The sequence below is a fragment of the Enoplosus armatus genome, chromosome 13, assembly GCF_043641665.1.
Source record: "Enoplosus armatus isolate fEnoArm2 chromosome 13, fEnoArm2.hap1, whole genome shotgun sequence".
Classification (NCBI taxonomy): Eukaryota; Metazoa; Chordata; class Actinopteri; order Centrarchiformes; family Enoplosidae; genus Enoplosus; species Enoplosus armatus.
This window is the reverse complement of record NC_092192.1, coordinates 17,444,856-17,467,579: the sequence shown is the minus strand read 5'-3', so window position 1 is coordinate 17,467,579 and position 22,724 is coordinate 17,444,856. Positions and strand designations below refer to the sequence as shown.

Genomic DNA, 22,724 nt, shown 5'->3' with positions numbered 1-22,724 from the left:
AGTGACTTGGGGAGAGAGTGATGTGATTTCCTAATTCAATAGGGATTTACATGATTGAGTGCTGCTTCTCTGATCCCCTCTCTCAAAACAAATTGAGGAGTTTAATTCCAAAACACCACATTTCCATTTTGGAAAAAAATATAGCAATTTTTTACAGGACCGGTTAAGATATAAAATATTCTATGATTTCTTTTTAAATGTTAAATATTTTTGAACTAACTTCACTGATATTAATATTAAATATTTGAATGCAGCATTAATTGTGTTTTTGTTGTGACACATTTGTCAAACAATAAAATCATATCACAACTAACCTCTCGTTCCTCTCTCTTTTTAACACAGCGTCCACGATTTGTATTTTAGAAGAAATATATAAATAAAATGATGATGATGCAGACGCCTCAGGGCAAGAGGGGTCAAATGTGTCACCTTCATTTGAACTTTATCCCTCGAGGCAATCAGTGTAATTCAGAAAATGCTGGAATGCAGTGGTTAGATGCTTTACTGCCCCGGGTTTCATCAAAATATGATCAGAGCTGACATACCATCAGTGATGAATGAACAAACAAAGCAAAGATGAAAGGACTCGATCCGTATTTCCACACCTGGTTTCATGAACTGTTTGAGCATGAAAATATGGCCGCATCTTTTTGATTTTAATGTGTGATTCATGGTATTTTATCTACCAACACTCTCCCCGTCTTTTGAATTGCAGTTCAGTCCTTCACCTTTACTCGTGCAGGTATGTCTTAACATTGTGCATCACATATTAAAATATCACAGGAAATGTATGGTGGTACTGTACATTTTTAGACAAAATAACTGTAGTTTAATCCTTTTCCTCTGTCCTCCCTCTCTAATCTACAAGTTACATTCCAAAGAGACAGAGGCCTGATCAGAAATGGAAGGTGAGAATTTAAATTACCTCATATAAACCAAAAAACCCTACAGCTCGAGCCTTCCCACTGACATTTCATTGCAGCACACAGTGCAATGGTCAGTCTGCCTTCTCAATGACAAGAGCCCATTGTAATACCTGTAATGAAGAGTTCTTTCGTGATGAATGGAATTAGCATACATGTTCCAATATATTCCCCCTGCTTACTCATATCAGTGTATGATTTGCCCTGATGAACACTTGATGAAATCATTAATCACTCCTTTGAAGTGAGTGCTACCATTTAATGCAGGTGGGCCGCTGCTTTGTTCTCTGGCTCTCGCTCAGTTTGTCTGAGGTTGTTGGCAGAGTGAGAGGTCGTGGGAGGAGGGGAGAGGTGATGAATGTGCTGTTTAAAACGCTTGGCGTACAGTGCAGCATGATGGGTCCAATGTGGGGATGCGACAACAAAGTATTGGACCTTGAGACTCTTCTCGGTGGCCATGACAATTTCCTGCCAGCTCAAAATGCCCAAAGTGAAGCCTATACTTTTGTAACCACTGATTATCAAAGGGTAGTAAAAAACAAGAGGAGGGGGTGAATTTGCTTTGCAGAAAGTAAAAGAATGAAGGTCCTCTTCTGTTTTCATTCCTCCCCCTTCCGTCTTTCCTTTTTGTTACACCTAAGCAAGCAGATAAGCCCAGAGCTAGAACAAATGTTGCAAATAATGGACTAAAAATAAACAGTTTCTTACCCTTTTGCGTGCATGTGTGCATGAGTGTGCTTCTTCCCACTGTATGCCCACATATGTGTCATTGTGTTGGTGTTGTGTTTCTATGTAAATGTATGTAAATGTGTGCGTGTGTATTTAAAATGGAAATTATTGACGTAATTGTTTGAACACCTTTGAGCCATCACCAAGTCAGCTGTGAACAAATCCCCTGACACTTTGCGAATCAGACTCAGTGGAAAATTCACTGTGTAGCTGTGCATTAAGTAAACATATGCAAACTGGATGCATGAGGCAAGTGGATGTTTTGCCTTTTTCTTTTTTTTTTTTTTTACAGCAGCTGATACGAAGTGGTTGTAAATTGTCTTTTTTTTTTCTCCCTGAATTGCTGCCCACAACTTTCCTACCTTGAAGTCAAAGCCTGTTTTCATGACCGTTGTATTTCGCTGAGACAAAATGACACGGTAGCTTTCCTAAACCACCTAATGGGCTTCTCCTGTCTCTGTTGCTATGGAGATGGTGCACCAGTGTAGCTGATCTGCCAGAGGCTGTCCATGATTCTCAATTTAAAATGTAAATTTCTGTTGTGCAAAGGCTCTAAAGTGGATTTAGTGTGTATTTAGGCCTGCCTTGTATCTCCGGGGAGAGTTAGGGGTGGTGGCGTTAAGGGGAGGCAGAAGTCTGATTTATAGACTTGCCATTTTATGTCTCTCTGTTGTTTATTGTCGCCTGTGTGCTGAGCTGCTCCACAGGCGAGAATATGCTGAATGAGTTTTCACATCAATTTGTTGTTGATGCAGCAGGAAGAAAATGAGCAATACTGTTACGGTGCAGGCTGGATATTTAACTATGTCACCGGTTCTCCGTCTCACCCCCTATCCTTTCTTTGTCTCTCTACAAACATCCTCAGCCGTCCAGGGCTGTTGAAGGCGGGTGACCCAGGCCTCCCCTGGCTGGCTGACTCCTGGCCCTCCACGAGCCTCCCAGCTAACGGGGGTTTAGGGAGTCCAAAGGGCGGCAGCAACTTTGGCAGAGGAGGTAAGAAATACAAACAGGCCGGAGTGATAAATACAGTTTTAGCGATGCCTGGTCAGACAGTTTTGATGCTCATCCATTGGGAAGCACAGTGACAGGACATCACACATAAGCATGCATACACAAACAAACACACGCACACAAATTAAAAGAGCCTTTGAGGGCTATACTTTACTAGTTGTAAAGGAAATGTGATTTGACAAGCCTGATATTTGGCTTAAGTTTGTGGTGTTTGCATATACTTTTTTGCCTGTCATTCTTTCTCATGTCCTGCCATTTTGCATTTTTCAAGGTTGTGTTAGATTGATAGTTCGAGCATACGTGTTTGCATTGTGTATTTGTGTGTTTGCATGTTCTCTCAGCCCGTTGGAACCCTGGTGAGCTGCAGGCTTTGTGTGTGCAAGACAGTAGAGCTGAAGGTTAGCGCTGTTTGAATATCCCTCTCGTGAGCACTCCACCGGGCTCCCACAGCGTGTTGCATGCTAATTATGGTTGCAGATAATCACTTTCATTCATATCAAGTCCATTTGAGACCTGTATTTAACTAATACAGAGTGCCAGAGCAGCAGGGAGTGTTAATGACCTTAAGGATCGTTAACTTCATGTCAACTCGTCTCTCCATGAGCCCTTCTCCCGCTCACTCCTCGTTTTGTCACCCTCCTCTTTTTGCCTCAGATGTTTTACCGTCCGCAGCGGTGGAGAAGACGGGCACCATGCTGTCTGATGGTGCCATCTATAGCAGTATAGACTTCATGGGGAAGGCAGGCTACAGCAGCCCAGCGCGAGGCAGTCAGCCCACCCCCTATGCCACCACTCAGATACTCCAGTCCAACAGCTTCCACGAGCTGGCTGTGGACAGGCCAGATCCCCGCTGGAAGGCTTCTCTTCAAGCCCAGCAGGAAATAGCAAACCTGGGCTACTCGCTAACTGACAGACGCCCTGGCAGTGGTACGAGCCACGATGAAGATTAATTCTATTTTGGGTTTTTTTGTGTGGTGTGATGTTTGCACTCTTGTGTATGTATCTTGGGCCTCTGCTGACTGCAGCAGTGCCCAGTAAAAACAACATTTTACCATGAAATGACAGGTAGTAGGTTCTTTACTGGGAACATGACTATGAGGGAGTTGGCAAACTAAACCAGAGAAAGAGCAAAATGAAAAGGAGGAAATTTATTTACATATTCACTGAAAATGGACCCTAAGGATAATGTTCTTAATTACTCAGTCTTCATCACAATTCCACCCTGAGAGGTTATCTAGCCCCAGAAATGTCACACAATCATGACGCATTCCTGTGGGTTAACTTGATTAGTGATGGCGGAAAATCTCAGTGTTCCGAGTTATTTATGCATGTGTATATACATTTAGTAAAGTCATGGAGGCATTTCTGCCTGTGCTTTTTGCACAATAGGCTGTGTGCTCAGCTAAATGTCAGGCTTACCAGAGATAAAGTAGAGCAACTGCACAGAAGCAACTTTAAGGGGTTCGCCGCAGGTTTTGATGCCTCTTTAAGAAATGTCAACATTTATAAAAAGTCCTAATGCGCTGTCAGCACACAAAAAAGAGAAATAATGAACATTGGGTGGGAGACAGGTTTGAAAAAGTTCAGATAGCGGAGAAAGATAGAAGATAGCTTTCAAGGCAGTGCTGTATGTGTGTGTTAGAGTGGGTGAATTCAGTGTAGAATAATATTTATGTGCTAAGTGTGCAGGTCTTAGTATGGTGTAGAGAAGACTAAACTTCCTTCCCCTCTTTACCTACCCCCAGGTGCAAAGGTCGGGAAGAAAAAGAAGGTGAAGGGTGGAACAAAGGCCTCCAAATCAAATGGGACATGTTGGGCTAACATGCCCCTCCCTCCACCACCCATGCACCCTCTCCCTGGTACCGAGGTTGACCTTGACCATTACCCCCAGGAAAACCACGGAGGAGGGTAAGATACATTCATATCTCATCAATCTCCGCCCTGGAACAGATGCGCACAAACACAAAAACACACGTCAATGGAAGTAACACATGCAAACACAGAGGTCACAATATCCTGCACCTGTGCCCAGAGTGTGTGTGTGTGTATTCCTTTTCCATCTGAGAGCTTGGACAAGAGCTTCACACAACACTTATAAAAATAGGTAAAAAAAACTGGTTATTAACATTTTATTCAATTTAGGATCAGTTTGGGCAGATTTATCTTAATGTAAGTGGTGGGAATATTGTGTATAATTTGTGTAATTAAAGGTTCATTTCAGCTCTATATATGTATTCTGGGATTCCACTAGAGTAGCTTTGCATGATTCGCAGCTCAAAAAAGGTCCTTATTTATCTTGTACTGGCCCTTTATGCTGCCCCTCTGTCTGAAACAAGCTGCTTTAGACAAACTGAACAACCTCCAAAAACTTGAAGAGTCGTCCTGAGCAGAGCGGTCGAATAACTTGGTGGGTGGTGCTGTGCCTGGAGCAGATGACCTGCTGGGGGCGTGGCTGAGAGTGGAGACTGTATAGTTGTGACATCACAAGCTTACGGAAGTCCTAACAGCTCATTTAAAGGCATAGTTTCTGAATACGGGCTGTGTGCATTTCTCCATGTCCTGAGCGTTTTGATACTTAGTATTTGTACAGCACCTAGATCTGCTTTATAATCAAACAAGACATGGAAATCTCACACTCTACAATATGGGACCTTTAAGTCCTTATATATATCATATTCTCTTCAACATAAACAGGCAATCAGCTGTTCAGCAAAGTCAATGCGATGATTAAAACAGAAAACATTTTTCCCCATGCCAGATACGACAGCAACAGTTGGGCCCCGCCCATGTCCGTCCAGACCTACCGCCACCAGAATTTGGACAATGAGGTGGAGGAGGAGAGAGGCCCCACTCCTCCCCTGAGAGGAAGATCCTCCTCGCCGGCAGCAGCGCCCTTCAGCCAGCCCTCGTCTTCCTCTCTCAGCTCTGCCCACCATGAGGAAATGCAGTCCATTTTGCAGGCCCACTTGGATGAGCTGACCAGAGCTTACCAATACGAGGTGGCCAAGCAGGCATGGTAAGGATCTTTTTTAAAAACTGCATTTTGAGAGCAGCTTCCTTCTGTAATTTAATGTCTTTTCCTGTAAAAAAAAAAAAATTTGAAAGCATTACTGTGTGTATGTATCACAATTTTGTTCAAATACGTTTGCTTTGCACGGCAAGAGAGATACCTGTAATTTTATTCATTTCATTCCGTTGATAGTTTGGTTTTTGCATATCAATGGCAAATGTTTGAGCGTCTTATAATGCTGGTATTTACATGTGTCAGCCCCAACCTGCGGTTTAAGTTTCCTGTGAGCGATAAAAACAGCTCGCCATTGATTACACCTTTGATGGAGCATCGGAAAACTTGACAAGTCAGTGGCGACACGTGTTGGAGGGTAATGACTGGGTTTAGTCTAACACGCTGTTCTGACATCAGTAAATAGAGTTGGTAATTATGCATGCATCTCCTCTATTGCGGGATGTAAGCCATCATGGAGGACAGCTGTGGGGGAGATAACAGGCATGTTGGTGACAGCCCTGCCCATCCAGATATCCTTTATCCAGTCCAATTACAACTCCATTGTGTTAGCACAACACACACCAGCGCTGAGAAAGTAATCAGCGAAATCACTGCGAGCATTCAGCCTCTGCATCGCTACCTTTTTGAATATGCACTGATTCTGCATTCTTAAACTTGTTGTGCAGTATTTTTGCCTGCTCATTATCTGACCTCCATTGCTTTTTTTAATGTATTTTGGTCATTGATATACAGTATTTATCCACAATTAATTAGGCACATGAAGAGCAGTCCTAACGTGTCCAACACCCCCATCCCTCCAATGGACTTCATGTCCAGCACACTGGGCTCTGATTTGGGAGCCACTCTCCTTTCTGAGGAAGACGAGGAGGAGGAGGAACGATACGCTATGGTGTCAAAGAATTTGTGTGGCTTTGAATACACCCCTGGTCACAGCGTGGATAACCTTGAGGGCTCAGGTATGTTTTACATGTGGTGAAACTAATTTGTCTGAAGTCATTGCTTTTAAATGAGAAGACCAGTGGGTCATTGATAGTAAAAAGGCAGGCCCACAACCGACTGGCTTCATCACCCTGCACAAAACATGATGAAAAACTTTGGCCAGTGTAGCTGCAGATAGATATAGATAAATGATAATTCCATAGATAACATAACAAGTTTGAGTATGAGAACGTTTTTAAGTAAAATATCTTCTCATTATCACTCAGAAATGGAGCATACATTTAAAACATATGCCTAAAGATACAGGTGTGAGAATGTATGTATCAAAATGAGAATATGTTCTTATCATGCAGGTGTGTGAAAAGGCTGTGGACAGGTCATATAAAAAGTGCAAACACATTGCTTTTTTTCCCTCCCACATGTATCTGAAGAGACTGCAGCCACTCAGCCTAGCATCCCTCGGAATTTCGTTCATATTGGACGAAGTGGCAGAACACAAATTAGCTCCCATGACGATGTTCAGTGCCAGTGCAGGAAGAAGTGTGTTCCTTATGTAGCAAGGCAGAAAGTGAGTGTGTGGAGGTCAGGGTAGTGGATGCACGAGTGTCTGACCAACAATGTTGGCTTTTTTTGAACCATGACTACAAGCTTTCCATAACCAAGCCTTTTAATTGTCATGCACAGATATTCCAGGAGTAAATCATGTACAAAACATGGCATTGAATGTTCAGAATCGTCTTTTAACATAATCCATTTTTTGCAGAATCGTCCAATATCAACGTTCTGTCTGCCAATAGGGCTTGGGCCACTGAGGCAGACAAAAGTCTGTTGGCTGGCTGAACTATCACCTACGGACACACTGCATAGAACAAAGACCAAGGCATACAATAGCCCATTTAATCACACACAGACAAGCCCCCCCCCCCTCACACACACACACACTCACACTAGTCTAGTGGTTGTCTTTTAGGATATTAAATAGTAGATCAGGTTATGTAGCCAGCAGGGACAGTGATTGACACTCAAAGGTAATGCAGAAACCACAGTTGGTGCAAAATAAAACGTATGTACTCTAAATCATGGGTACTTTTTTCACTTCAAGTTTTCTTTGTCAAAGAGATATCGAGACAGTCTGTTAAAAGTTACTTGAAGCCACTCTTGCATAGACATCAAAACCATAACATAGAATATTTTAAAAACTTAAGTAGTGCTGTACTGAAAAGTCACACGTCTAACATTTAAGATTTGATGCATTTATAAATAGGGTTCTATCTGAGAACGTTTCTTTAGAGAGAAACTTGAAGGCTTCTCCCACAGGGACGGATCTGTACCATTTTTAGACTCCATTGTTTGATAGGTTAAGAGATTGAGAATATGTGTTTTCAACCCTTTTAATAACCCGCTGCAATGTGAAATACAGGTCAGCGTGACTAAAAATATTTGCAAACAATTAGCAATGCAAACATTGTATCGTCCTGTGTTTTGCTGTCACATATTGTAAGTCGCTGTATTAGAAGTTCATTCAGGCAGATAGAGAGAAGATCTTCAGTCCAGTGAAACAAATCATGAACAAAGCCAGTGTGGTGGCAGTATTTCCACAGGGGGTGCCATATTGTAGTTGAGGATTAATGCTTGTTTGTTAATACATATTTCCATGATGTCTGGTTTAAATAAAACGTTCAAACGCCCTTCTAGGTTTTGAACTTCATACATCTGGTTGCTTGTATTGCCGCAAAAGTAAAGCTTTTGTCCATCCACAACACCCTTCACTGTCTAGCTGGATCCACTGTGTGTGAGACACATACTTGATCAGGCATGCTCAGCCAAATCTTTTCTTCATTAACTCTCTCTCTGCTCTTCATTGTAGGTAAAAGCTTGCAGCAGTGTCGCTCAGACAGCTCTGGCACAGCAGACCATGGCGCACAGGGCTCACATAGCCTTGGCCACAAGAGGGCAGCACTGACTGGCCTCAAACCACAGACAGACAAGGTCGGGACTCTACCCAGACGAAGAGACACCAACACAGACGGTAAGTTGAGTCTCTTTATACTCTCAGACATTATTTATCAGAGACTCCTCTACCATAGTAAATTCAACGAGGAGCGCCTCCATCATGATGTCTCATTTGCATCCTTCGCCAAATACCCTTGTCTACCATCCACTCAGCAGCCCACACACCGGTCATGAAGTCCCTGCACAGCGTGGGTTCCCGCATGCACAGCTCGTGGGCAGCTGCAGCCTCAGACCCCTCTGAGGAGTGCATGGTGACCGTGTCGACGCTGGAGCGGCAGCATATGGCTTCCTGGAGCGGCACAACAACATCCAACAGGGCCACCCTGAGCAGGGGCTCCCACAAGAGACCTGGCACAGATCCCTCCCACAACGGACATCCTCCTGCAAACAGCACAGAGAAAAGGGAACATTGTGAGTGTCAATCCTCATGAGGATCTGTGTGCACATTACACATAGTGGATGTAGCCCAATGCAAGTACTACCTGCAGTACTCCCTGCAGAGAGAAACAATATGCAGGTTTTATATTTTAATTAATCCATCGTTTTTTGTTTTCTTTATTTAACCCGATTGACAAATAATAATAGAGGTTTAATCATGTAATAATTACAGAGCACATGTGGAATCTCTTCTGTAAATTGTGGCTGTCACTTCTTTAACGATTTGTAAAGAAAGACAAGATACCTCAGATTTGACACTCCTAGTCAGTTGTGACAGCATCACAATACAGTTATAAAATCTATACTTCTCAATAGAGATAAGACAAGATTTAGAAGAATTATGCTCCAGTATTTTCAAAAAGAGGGAAAGTTGAAGAATCCAACCAATTTCTAGCTTGCATCCACACTGAGATATGTCCTGTGATTGTGAGATGCAGATGCAGATGTTGAGAGTGAAGAATTCAGTGTCATCCAGATTTTACATCGTTGTTTTTGGTGTGTCTACCCGTCTCTCTTTCAGAGTCTTTGTGAAGCATCATTCCCTGCAGTTGCTGCCTCTCCCAGGACACCTTGTTTGTAAGCGCTATGAGATTTTCTCTCTGCGAGTGACACAGAGCGATGTTTGGATGACGGAGAGGAGACAGAATGAAGACAAAGACGACAGAGTGCGAGATAAAAATGCAGAGCTGTAAATGTCATGTACAGACACAGGCACCAGTCTCACAGTGTTATTTTCATCCCCTTCTTCAAAAGAGTAAACAGTACGTTATATGTCCGCTTCTATTTTCTGTCACACGGTGTACAAAGATTCACACAATGGAGATGAGGAAGGAAAATCACAACAAAATGACTAATTAAGATGAAAAAGGACTTGCATAATTTGTACATATATTTTTTAATGTTTTTCTCTTTCTTTTGCTTTGCTATGCAAGCCAAACCCAATGTTGTCTCTTTTGTGATTTATTAGTGTGAATCATTTTTCATTAATGCTCAAACTGTTAGCTTGTTTTGATGAAGCTACTGTATTGTTGTACTTTGCACAGAGCGTTTTGGTAAAAATAAGCACAAACCCATTGTCAGCTGAGCTGAGGAGGAGAATCATAATGGCAAAGAGGGACGTCTATGTTAAACAGAACCTAAACAGAAGATATATACTTGGCTGTGCTGTAATTGTTTTGAGAAATACTCATATATTGAGAGTTACAAGGAAAAAACACAGTTAAATACTTGGAAATGATATGCCAATATAACAGACTGTGTTTTGTACTACTAGCTGGGGAATCCTATTATGCATTATACTAACAATGGTTCTCAGCAAATGGTTACCAGAACATTTTTATGGTAACGGAGCAACACATTAGTTGTGATATCCAAAGCAAAGACATAGGAAAAAATAGGTTATGTGTCACTTCTCTGCCATTCCCAAAAAGAGTATGTTAATAAAAAATATCTATATATTTGTTTTGGTAATTATTTTCCAATTTCATACAGTGACATAATGACTGAGTGCAATATTAAAAGGACATTATGACAGTAAAGGGAAATGTTGACCGGTGAAATTGTCCTCATGTCACCTGGAGACAAATGAGATGCAGAGTTTAACTATATATGATGTTAAACATCAAAGAAATTCTACTAGATTTGTTCTTATGTATTACACCGTTGAATGGTTATGGATTGTACACTATCACCTTACAAAGATGTATAGACTTGAACAACTGCCAAATTTGAAGATCTTTAAAAAGAAAAAAATGCAGTTCCAGTTTCCAGTTTTAAAATGCAGCCAATTAGCATTTTCTGCCAATGAGATTCGATGTCTTTACACTTGTTCGGATGCTTTCGTTCTGGTAACGTTCTGGTAATGTCTCTCCCTTTGAAGAATCTTTACCTGCCAGATTGGTTTGCCCTCAGGAATACACAGCCACATACAGTAGGGCCGTTTTTTCAATCCTTTGATGCAAAATAAAATGTGTATGTGAAAATGAACCATATTTCTCCTCCGAATGCCTATGAGTCTGACACACTGTTTGCATTTACCCATCAAAGTCCATTTTGAAATTTTTTTTTTTTGAGTTTAGATCATCTCATGCGTCTCATATGGACATTTTTTTTTAGATTGGACAATGCTTTAAATTACAATGTTGGTTTCTTTACATCTCCATCCCCTTTTTTGATAATATATAAAATCTTTTCTAGAAACAGACACATAGCTAAAAGGAATAAAATAATAGAATACTTTCTCATAGTTAGGTCAAATATACACATTGTTACATGTGCCTGAACAATTCGTCATGATATTCAAATCCTTCAGGGATTCTATAACAACAAAAGCAAGTACAAACTAGCAATGGGCTGTTTGTCTGACTTTGGCCTTCAGTCTGTTTTTTGATCCAGCAGCTGTAGAAGTGTTTTGGATGTGCGTACCTTACACTCTGCTTGTCGAAGACAACATGTGAAATAGTTCTAATAACAGCCCATAAGGTTGACCAATGTCCCTGCACAGCCTAGCATTGTTGTATATGGTGAGGATGGTGGATGGCCTCCAATGCTGCGACACTGCATAAACATCTCAAAACCATATTTTGTCTTGACCATAGCTTGAACAAGTTTCAGATTCAACTTTATTCCAGAGGAGCCTGCAGAGACTGCCCCCGTCATGTCGAAGTGTCCTTGAGCACCCTAAGCTGCTCCCGATGGAGACCAGCACTTTGCATGGCAGCTCAATCGCCATTGGTGTGTGAATGTGTGAGTGAATGGGTGAATGAGACTTAGCTGTAAAGCGCTTTGGGAACCGTGAAGGTTGAAAAGTGCTATATAAGTGAGATCATTTACCATTTACCATTTATCTCTGGACCTGACAGTTCCCCCCGAGCACAGATCTGGACAGCACTGGGGAGGATAGCTTCAGGCGATGGTGCAATAACTGTCAATATTTGTATCTTGAGACAGATAGACAGGGATTAGGGTTGTCTGCAGACAGAGGGCATCATGTGCAATCCACCATGTAAGCTTTAAATCCAACTGGTTGGGTCTCCAGAAGTGCTATAGGGACAGAAGAATTGGTATTGTGTAGTCAATTCTATACTCACTTGGACACAATTTGGCTGCCCTATTACAGCCACACACACAATCCCACCACCTTGCATAGGCTGCTCCTACCCTTTACCCAGTTTGTAGTACATGTGAATTTAATGGAAGAACGGAAAAACACAGGCGAGCCCACAGAGCCCAATTACAAGGCTCCACCTGCATTCACAGAGTTACAGTTCCATCTTATGAAGATGTGGCTTTATACGCTGGTCTTGGAATGGCGTGGTCACTTCATGGGGTGTTGTGGTTTTGGTTGGATGAAAAAGCAGTTATTTACTGCTGAGATATTTTTTTCAGCACTCAGGGGAACAATTTGGCCTCAAACTGCTTCACTTCTTTGGACAGTGTTACAAACAAATGGGAACTATTTCTCATGGGGATCCTTTTTCTACAGAGAGCACTAGTAATAATGAGTGGAGGACTACATTAATTCAATCATTAGTTGTTTGATTACTATTCAAATAATAATTATGATAATAATTCACATGGCACATTATGAGCATTCATTTTAGAGTTTGCATGATGGTGGGATAAGAGTGAGAACTCTTAAACCAGTGTGAGCAAATGGCTGTATTTCATTTTCTTCATCATTTGTAAGTAATTGAAATTAAAAGTGTTAATATAATAAGAGAGTTGGTGGTGGTTTGGAGCCCACCACATGATAGTAAGATTCTTGTTTTTTTGTGTTTAATGTAAAATTCATGCTGCTTCTTTAAACTGAAAGACGTGGGGCGAGTCACGCCAGGTGCAGGAGAGCTGCTCTGTAGCTGACACTAGCCCTTTACCTCCGTGTAAGTCAAGCAAAAATGCTTTGTTGTATGTCATATTTATAACATATATATTATAAGAAGATAGAGAGAATAATTGTTGAATTATTTCCAGCAAATTTCTAAGATAAACAACACATTGACAAAATGACATAATTCAGCCAAAGGCATCGTAAATACCCACTTCAAACTCAGTGTTTTTTGTTACTGTGCAGGTGCTTTTGCCACCCCAAAATAGCCAGGTGAAGACATTAGAATTAAAGGGATTTGAACAAACTCAGTGTTTCCTGCAAGATGGAAAATACTCTCAGGGTAAACCACCTTCTCATCTAGGTGAACATAAATGAAAATAAATAACAGGCTGCAGTTTACATGTACAAAATCAGCCTCACGCAGTTCCAACAGTAGACATATTTATCCAAGATATGACAACATACAAAAATTATTAGCATATTTACATACAGGATATTCGTATCCACAGTGCCACCATCTCACTGAAGAGCCAATTTTAGATGTAAGAAATGTCAGAATCATATATTTTCAAAGGACGTGTAGACAGTGTGATTACAGAGCTTACAAAGCTCCACTGTATATTTTGAAACACGACCAACATTATGAATTGCAAAGTAGATAGCTATATTTCACAGCATGAGGCTCAGGCAGGAGTACTAAGTACATTCAATATACTGTATTTTGTTTAGTCTTTTAATGCTGTATATAACAGCCAGACTTTACATTCAGTGTACAGTAGGTTATATAAACTGCTGTGATATCTTACTCTGCAGATATTCATTATTGCTGCTTTGAGGGAAGAAGAGAGGGAACCACTCCCTCTCTTTTCTATCTTTTTTTCATTAGATCTCAATACTGCATGAGCTGCATCATTTCACTTCCCCGACACGCGGTGCACAACCTTTTCAGTATGATTATGTGTAACATTGCCTTGAAAGGCTGATTTGTGACTCATGACATTTGGCTAATTGCAACATTCGAACAGTGTGGTGGTGTACATGCACCCCACCTGAGACCGCCGGTCCCGCTCTGTGACTCAGCTACCCTGAGGGTAAGCTAAAGGCCAGTGGTCTCCCTCAGTGACCAATTTATTTTCATCTTGTTCACCCTGATGCTTCATCTACTTCTTTTATGTTGCCACTTCACATTGTGCCACTGACATGAAGCAGCCAGGCCTCTCCTGGAGGTCTGTAATAGAGGGCATAGGTAAATAAAAGAAGGACATTTGCAGGCTGATATTGATATCTTTGTCTATACATGCTCTCACTCATGGATCCAGACACAGTCCCCAGGTCTCAGCCAGGACTAGCTCTGTTTAATCTTGTAACCAAGACCCAGCTCTAGTTGCTGGAAGCTCCCCTGGAGGGTGGAGGGGTATGCTTATAGTTTTGCCTTTCTAGTTAGGACAGACTGTCTCTGCACTATTGCCCATATAATTTTCTTCAACAGTCTTGACTTACAATTTGTCTGCTGATGTTGTCATGGTAATCTCATTCAGGCAGGGCAAGAGCCCTCAAGCCAATCAGAAAACAATCCCAGGGAAAATAACAGCAAGTGCATTTACTATACAATTGTTATGTTAAAAAAATGTCTCAAATTTAATTCAAATCAATCCGCCCGCTGGCCATGTTTCACTTAAAGACTGTAAGACTGTAATGTTACAGCTGTTTTAAACCAGTTTATACCATTGCTCATTCTAAGTGCATGAACAGAGTGGTCTTTTGTCTTTTTAAGTTAAGGTGTATCACTTAGTGGTTGTCAGTACAGGTATCAGAGAGAGACGGACCTGTGGGCCGTACGTTATCTCATTGAGCTCATCGCTCTGATGTTATTGGTAAAAAACTATTTATTCCATGTGAAAGACCAAAGCTAGATGAATATAGGCACATTTTATTGTTTAGAATTACAGGAAATGCAACGAAAAATCCCAATTTTTCTTTTGCCAAATTTATGTCCCCACCACTTTCCAAATCAAACCTACACCCTTGGGTACAAGCATGATTTTATCACAGCTGGTTTGGAGCCAGCCATGGTCCAATATGCAACTTACACAAGACTCCAGCGCACACACACTGACGATGGACTTTTCAGTGAAGTAGGAGATATCTTTTGTCACATTATTTTTAGATGAAAAATATTTGTATAGTCATACTGGGGTTTTTTTTAATTAGGAAGAAGGAGGATTTTTAATGAGGCAACTGGCAACTTTTTTGTGTGGAAAAACCATATCAGACATAAATTATTATTCAAAGCAGATTATTTTCACGTCTTAAAACATGTCTGGTGGGGATCTTTAAAACACAGTGAAAACTCCTTGATAAAGACAAAGCACACAGTGAAGGCTTGGTGGATTTTATTGGCTGTATTTAACTGACATCACAACCAGTAAAATGATCCCCATCCCTTTACCCTCTTTCATTTTATGGCATCATTTACTTGTAAGAAAGTTTAAATGAAAAGTAGCTTACTATCTATTTTCTTACAGCCCTCTGTCTCTCATTGTACTGGAAAATCGCACTTCAAAATCTTTAGAACTTGCTGTCAGCATGTGTGTGCTCTTAAAGTAGCCCCTTCTCTCCTGATGCCAGATAAGGCCGCGGGCGTCATCCTCTTTGCCTCAAGTGCAGCTTTTGACAACATTCCCTTCTGCCACACTAAGTCCTCTAGTGGCATCGTAGGACACGTCCTCCCCTGGTTCGCAGTCAACTTTTATAGTGACAGACAGTGATATATCTCCATAAACAAATTTGAATTTAGCACTGCTGGATCGAGCCCCACCTCGCTACCAGATTCATTATCTCTGACACCTCCTAATTCCTCCCCAACTGCCTGCTTTAAGAGAAAGTAATCTTCCTCAAACACAACTGCAATAAATTTGAAATCATAAATTTGCGCTCATTACTCCTGCCTCACCTCACCCACTAGTCCTCCCGACCTTGGCACCCTCCTTGCCTCCAAGGATGCCAGTGACACAGTGAAAACATTTCCTCCCAGAGCTGAGAAATGCCGCCTATCTCTGACACCACCTGTTTATTTCACTGCCGTGAAGCTAATCAATGTCTTCATCACCTCCAGACTTCTATCCTGCAACCGTGCCGTCTGCACATCCTAAATAAACCTCATTATGTTGAAAATCCTTTTGCCAGAATGATTACATGTACCTGTTCAAGAGGCCAAAGCCAGTTCTCCAAAAGCTTAAATGACTTACTGCAGAGTAATATTTTGGATTCAGTTAATATTCAACATTTGGTGTGTGATAATGGGAGAAAATTGAACACCCAGGTGACACATGGTGCCGTTCAGCAGGTAGGTCAGGTCAGAGGAGACATTTTCATTGGCGTTGCAGCTCTCAGCCATACTGTCTCTATAGATCTGTCCCCTTGTAAAGAGTTATTCAGAGCTGACAGCCATCAGTTTCACTTTTTCTGTCAGCCTCTCTAGCAATTCCGACGCGTTTGCCCTAGCTGCCATGGCCGGCTCTTTGTCAACAGATTGCAGAGAATCTGCAGGATAAACACGGCAAAATTGAAAATGAAAAATGGCATCACACACACACACACACACACACACACACACACACACAGTATCTTAGAAACCAATGCAAACAGGTGTGAATAACCGACTGTAGACAGCTGTCCTTGAAAGGGAAAGAAAAAAAAAGAAAGAAAAAAGAAATAGATGGGGATGAAGGCAGTCATTCATGGTGTTGAGAGGTAGTTTTCCAGAGAAGAAAACAGCATGACTCACACAACTGAATCTCACTCAGAATTCTATTTGGTTGCAATGAAGTTATTGGAATAATTCATGAAGAGGCTGATTGCATGAATGACTCAGTAAGTTTCCGTTTAACTTGCCCATACACGCTCCAGTTTTTCAAAGTTTTTTATGTTATCATCACCTCAGAGGCAATACTGACGAGGATGTACTTTGTTATAAATACAAGATTGTCTTTTCAGCAATCAGGGGTCAGTGATGTTGATTGGAGCAGACATTACCTTCCACAGCACGAGTTTAACTTCACCCATCATTCAGTCATAGCAGTCACATCACTCCAGCTTGAGGTGATAATGGGACAAAAAAGGTAGATCACACTGTGTGGTAGCTGCTGACAGCTATGAAGGAGCCACAGCCTTTTTGTACAAGTGGGGCACACACAAGATGGCCTCACAGGTTTTACTGAGAAGCCTTTGTGCCTCACACCTACTGTAAATGTGGAAACATCATAAATGCAGTCATCATTTATGTATTGTGAAAGGTGATAAAATGTCATCTCTTCTCTTTGCAGAAAACATCATACGTTATTGTTTAGTGCTTCCTTGGCTCATTGTGTAATGTGGGCAATCAATATTCAAATTGATAAATGATCCTCTTCCGCTCCCAGACACTTTTTCCCGGTGTGGTCTGTTGTAGAAGCAGACATAAGGAACCGAGCCGGCTCTTCACTGAGAAGTATGATCCTACTTGAAAGGTGAAGAGACCATCCTTCTACCTTTGAGCTGCTTACCGTTGGCAGTATGTGTCCTGAAAGTTCGATTGAGCTAAAAAAATAACAGCCAAGTAGGGAGTTTAATTGTTTCTAGGTTGGGTGGAGCATTGGATTGTAAGAATTTAAGGCTTAATTACTGAATAAGGCTTTATCATTATTATATCATTATTATCGTTACGTCAGTCTCAGTGCAATAACTGATTTCTTGGCCATTTGAAGGCAGCGTAAATGAGCTGTAAACACAGCTATAAACACTAAACACAGTTGATATGATGAACTTGTTAGCAAACAGTTGTCTATTACTACTTTTACTTAAGTAAAAGATCTGAGTACTTCTTCCACCTCTGTCTGAAATTATGGACCACAAAGGTCACAGCACCTACTCACCTCACTTATCACTGCCGAGTGAAGTTACTTCAGGATCTGCCTTGTTAATAAATCACTATGAGTTCTGTGTAATTATAAAATCCCCGTAATTATTTGTGGATGATGCACCGCTTACTGTGTGAGTCGAGGAATAGTCAACCTGACACTCACACACACACTCACACACACACACACACACACACACACACACACACACACACACACACACACACACACACACACACACACACACACTGAAAGACATCTGTGAAAGACTTCCTTCCTTTCAACAGCACACAGCTGCTCTGTTGATGGAGGTTCATAAGTGAGGTTAATTAAACAGCATGTCTCGTCACATCCTCACACTTCTTCTTTCTCCCGTCTTCCTCATCCAACTCACCTCAAACCACAGAATCGGACAGGTTTACCTGTGGGACAAACTGAAGGGCATTCAACAAAAACACCTGGTGACAGTAAAAAAAAAAAAAACATGACTGAACAAATATCTGAATATGCTTTAGTCATAAATAACGAAGCAAAAATGACAACTTCTTCCAATTAAATCTATAAGAATCTCAAAAATGGCTGGCCTTTTGGAATACTGCAAGATTTCATTTGCTTTTAAAAATACCAACTTCATGGTCTGCATCCCAGAGGGTTACTCTGTGAAGAATCTTCACATCACATCTCATTCTTTGTCCTGGATACTTTCACATTTTATAAACCAAATCCACTCAGTAATGTTAAAGCCTTAATGTATGTGCTGTAGTTGCATAATTTACTCCATGACTTATCCAGGTTTTCCATGTCTTCCAGAGTTTCTGTGTTGGATGTGTTTTAAGGCAAAAGCAGAAAAAAAAGGACCAGGAAACATAGTACTCATCATACTTTCTTTCTTTTTTTAGTTTAAAGTTCCAACTTTTTAAAAAAAACATTTGGAGACATGAGTGAAATGAGGGAAAGGATCGACAGTCATTTGCATTTTCCTTTTGTCTTTGCCAGCAATATGTCTGTGAAGATTTTCAGTCATCCAGGTCATGGTACCATGAGCTAGGTTTTGTCATTTCTGATTTTTCGTGAAAATATCCGGGTTTCTTTTGAAACTGCAAAGAAGATATATGCAATATAGAATTAGGCTAAAAGAATGAGTTGAAAGATTATTTGTTGTTGTTGCTTACGGAACAGCAATATTTATTCAAACAGAGTAGTTAAAGTGACATATTTGTTCCATATATAACTTACAGAATAGGGCTGGACAATGTGACCAAAATCAATAGCACAATGTAAATTGAACTTTATAACTATAAATAAACAATATATATTTTCTTAATACATCATAATATTCACTTTCTTGCACTGGCTTTCTGATATTTGTCCAGTTGCGGGCAGATTGGCAGGCTGAACTTCTGGTTCAATGGTTGTTGAAGCTATTCTTAGTTCTCAGTCAGGCAGTTTTACTTGTTGAAAATTGATTTATGAGCGAATTTAGGTCAGTAAGTGATTCATAATCAGTAATCCAATAAATAAAGTATATTGTCCAGCCCTACTTCAGAAGCAATGGCCAAGGTCAAGGGAACACAGGACTAAATGAAATGGTCTCAGCGGAGAAAACAATAAATGGAACCAGTCCTTGACTGGACTTTTCATCACTCCACAGGGAGGACAAAGCAGTCAAGATGTTCAGTAAAACCTCCTACAGGTGAATCTGCATGCAATTCTCTCAGTACACACAACAGATAGATCAAATCTGAATGAAAGCAGCTCAAATGTACGCAACTGAATGCACAATCACAATCAACAATCACTTTCCCAGCCCGAAGTGAACTGATGAAATGATTAACAAGACTCCGAAGACTGATTTCCTTCAGACTGAAATCCATATAATAATGACTAATAAAATTAAGTGATTGTGCTTTTATAACCGAAGTAGAACAAATAATACAAAGACAAGATGTACATCACTTATAAAACATTAACACTGTTATATAAAATTTGAATTTGAAGCACTTCTGTGGCAGTAAACAATTTCAAGAATTTACAAGATGGCTGGTAATGACTGAATAACAATTACAGTGAAATAAGAACAAGACAACTGACGAGCAAAGATCATGTATGGACCGCATCAAGCAGCCGTCATGGACAATATCTGTGTAGACACTCACAACCGCCATCAAATGTGCATTCATCTTACTTTTACTGAGCGACCAGCGGTTCAGGCTCCTGGAAGCTGGTCACCCAACAAGCAAACAATAAACAGTGCATCAAATTCAAGTCCACAGACTTAAACATGAGAGCACTTTTTTCTTTTTTCCAACACCTAATAAGAAATTTGAAGTAGAAAACAATAGCATGTATTGTGCAGTATTTTTAGAGTCTTTTTCCATATCGTTAAAGGTCATAGTCCTCCGTCTGCAGGATAACTGCAGGATAACTGCAGGATATTCCCTTTGTGCTCGCGTTGCTTCTTAGCTTTTCAGGAACTGTGAAAACAAAACAGTGTTATGTTTCTCTCCTTGCACTTAATGTACTTTAATCATCAGCTAACAGCGTGTCACAGATAACAAAAGACACGTTCGGGTGAAATACATTCACAGTAAATAGCTAACAGAGAATTTTATATCTGGATTCCTGATTTACCTCCTCCACCTGTCCTGTAGAGGCCACCTGTCCTCTCTGTTTGGTCCTTGAGTCTCCACATGACATAAAGCTGGATGAATTGGTATCATCAGGCTCCCTCTGAGCTTGACCTGATGGGAAAGAGGGACGACTATACAGAAAGATGTCCCCGAATTCTGAAGGGGAGACAAGAAAGAAAACACTTTATTTGGCTTGTCACTCAATCACAAACGTTTCATATAATCCATCTGGTACCTGAGTGCTGTCGGCTTTTGCTGCTTCCTTTTCCTCCTAGTGGAGTCTTGTGCTTGTCCTGGCTCTCCCTCTGCTCCAATGTGGCCTCCCTGACCCTGTGAGTCCCAGTGCTGCCTCGTCGCCCCCGGGCCTCCCCAGAGCCCATCCGAGGCAGCGTGGCCCCCCTCGCATTATAGTCACCATGGGACATCTGGCTGGGGAAATTCAGAGGCATGCAAGAGTCTGGGGACAAAGTAGAGCCCAGAGATCCAAATGTTAGAGTTATTAGGAGATAAACAGGAGGAAATCTGAATCTCATTTTTGGTTCAGTCTTTACCATCATTGAAGACGTCTTTGGGTTGGTAGTCCTGTTGACCTGACTGGTTCTGTTTATGCCTCCTGGGCCTTTTATGTGTTATTGCGGGACTCATGTTGCTGTCGGTGGACATGGGGCTGCTGGGTCGCTGGTGCCGCCGGCCTTTAATGTTTAAAATATTACGTAGAACGTTAAACCTAAAGTTGATACATTGTGAAATACTAATGCAGTCGTTTTAAGTTCGCATGAGTCATTTTACAAACTCATCTAGGATCAGATAAAGTCATGTTATATGAAATATATTTTTTTATTTAATTGATATATGATATCTCTATTAGTCTAATATTCACTGGGTACATTTAAAGGCCCTACATGAACACAACACTTTCTGCCAAAGTTCAAACAGTGCAGTGCATTGACATTTCCATCCCTAGGGTCGTAGCAGTAGAGTAGCTTACACGTTTAAAACCTTTCTTCCCTTCTCACCTGACTCCTCTGGGTATCGGCACATGCGCAGGCCTACAATATCCCGCGAAGAGGCCACTGCCTGGTTGAAATCGCCGTCTGTGAAGAAAGATCCCTCCGAGGTGCTGACAACACTGGACCTGCCTGACGAGATGTTGTCCTCTGATGCTGAGCCCCAGCTGTTAACCATGGACCCTGTGACTGATCTGTCCAGATCCCCGGTGCTGGAGGCTGGGGTCTGCTCCAGCCCATGGAGGAGCAGCTTGTGTGGAGAGGGGTGGTGCAGCTGGTGTTTGTGCTTCTGCCGGTTATGGTGTTGGCTGTAGCGACTTTCGGCGAGCTCGGCGTCTGTCTCCTCCTCTGCCTCCTCCTCATCCTCTTCCACTCCATCAGTGTCCACGCAGAGGGGTATGGAGCTGTAGGTGTGTGTTGGGGACAGAGGGCGAGCGTGGCTGGTGATGTGTTGGCTGGAAAGTGTATTAAAAAAATCTTTGCAGTCTTGTCACAACAAGTTAAAAATAGCTGAAAGCCACGTCAGGAAGGTTTAATGTGGTTACCTGAGGTGCTCGGTTCCATCCTGCAGGCCATTGCTCAGGTCTCCCTGTGGTGACGTGGTAGGTGGGTGACAATAAGACACTTCATCAGGGGATGAGGCTGCCCCTCTAACTGGTGGAGTAGGGCAGCCTTCTATTCTTCCCTCTGGATCAAAACTGATAAGAAAAGGACAACTGACATAAGGTAATGGCTAAAGGAATGAGGGGTGCTGGCAGTCCTGACACATTAGTCACAGCCCATTAGACATCAGTGCAAATCCCTCGGTCCTTCATCTAAACACAAATTTCCATCATGGAAAAACGTACAAAGAAGAACAATCAGCTTTCTGCACCATCTGGTTTTTATTGCTGCAATGCTGCACATCTCTTGAATGCATGCTTGTTTCTGTCATTTCATTAAGTCATTTCAATGATATGAAACCTGCTGTCACAGTAAAATGTCTGACAATGACAAAAATCTAAATTGCATAATTTGCTAGGTTCGAAGTGTTGGCTGTGACAACGAGGCCATGTTTTAGCAGAAGGTTTGCAGGTGTTCACAGCATACATACTTGATTATTGGGTTTTTTTCAGTCAGTTTAAGCTGGTGGGCTACAGTTTGCTAAGGACCAAGATAATACGCATTAGCAGCAATTTAACACGACACATTCAGCAATATTGCAAATGTTATCTTATGCACTGGGTAGTCAGTCGAGAACAAATAAAGCAATGCATTTGGTGCAGACTGCATATTTTAGGGC

At 41.4% G+C, this 22,724-nt stretch overlaps 2 protein-coding genes across 2 annotated transcripts in view; one reads left to right on the top strand and one right to left on the bottom strand.

Annotated features, from left to right (window-relative positions):
• Positions 1-9,071, top strand: part of LOC139295496 (roundabout homolog 2-like) — a 72,683-nt gene extending 63,612 nt beyond the window's left edge. The window contains exons 20-28 of the mRNA XM_070917691.1: positions 716-742; positions 869-908; positions 2,518-2,645; positions 3,318-3,590; positions 4,409-4,571; positions 5,422-5,679; positions 6,442-6,644; positions 8,495-8,656; positions 8,797-9,071. Of these exons, the coding sequence (XP_070773792.1) occupies positions 716-742; positions 869-908; positions 2,518-2,645; positions 3,318-3,590; positions 4,409-4,571; positions 5,422-5,679; positions 6,442-6,644; positions 8,495-8,656; positions 8,797-9,071 (1,529 nt within the window). The remainder of the gene's footprint in view (positions 1-715; positions 743-868; positions 909-2,517; positions 2,646-3,317; positions 3,591-4,408; positions 4,572-5,421; positions 5,680-6,441; positions 6,645-8,494; positions 8,657-8,796) is intronic.
• Positions 9,072-14,252: 5,181 nt separating this feature from the next.
• The window catches only part of LOC139295493 (roundabout homolog 1-like), an 81,530-nt gene continuing 73,058 nt past the window's right edge, over positions 14,253-22,724 (bottom strand). The window contains exons 26-31 of the mRNA XM_070917688.1: positions 21,988-22,140; positions 21,452-21,897; positions 20,987-21,127; positions 20,671-20,892; positions 20,437-20,591; positions 14,253-14,306 (exon numbers count right to left, since the gene is read on the bottom strand). Coding sequence (XP_070773789.1) covers positions 14,253-14,306; positions 20,437-20,591; positions 20,671-20,892; positions 20,987-21,127; positions 21,452-21,897; positions 21,988-22,140 — 1,171 coding nt within the window. The remainder of the gene's footprint in view (positions 14,307-20,436; positions 20,592-20,670; positions 20,893-20,986; positions 21,128-21,451; positions 21,898-21,987; positions 22,141-22,724) is intronic.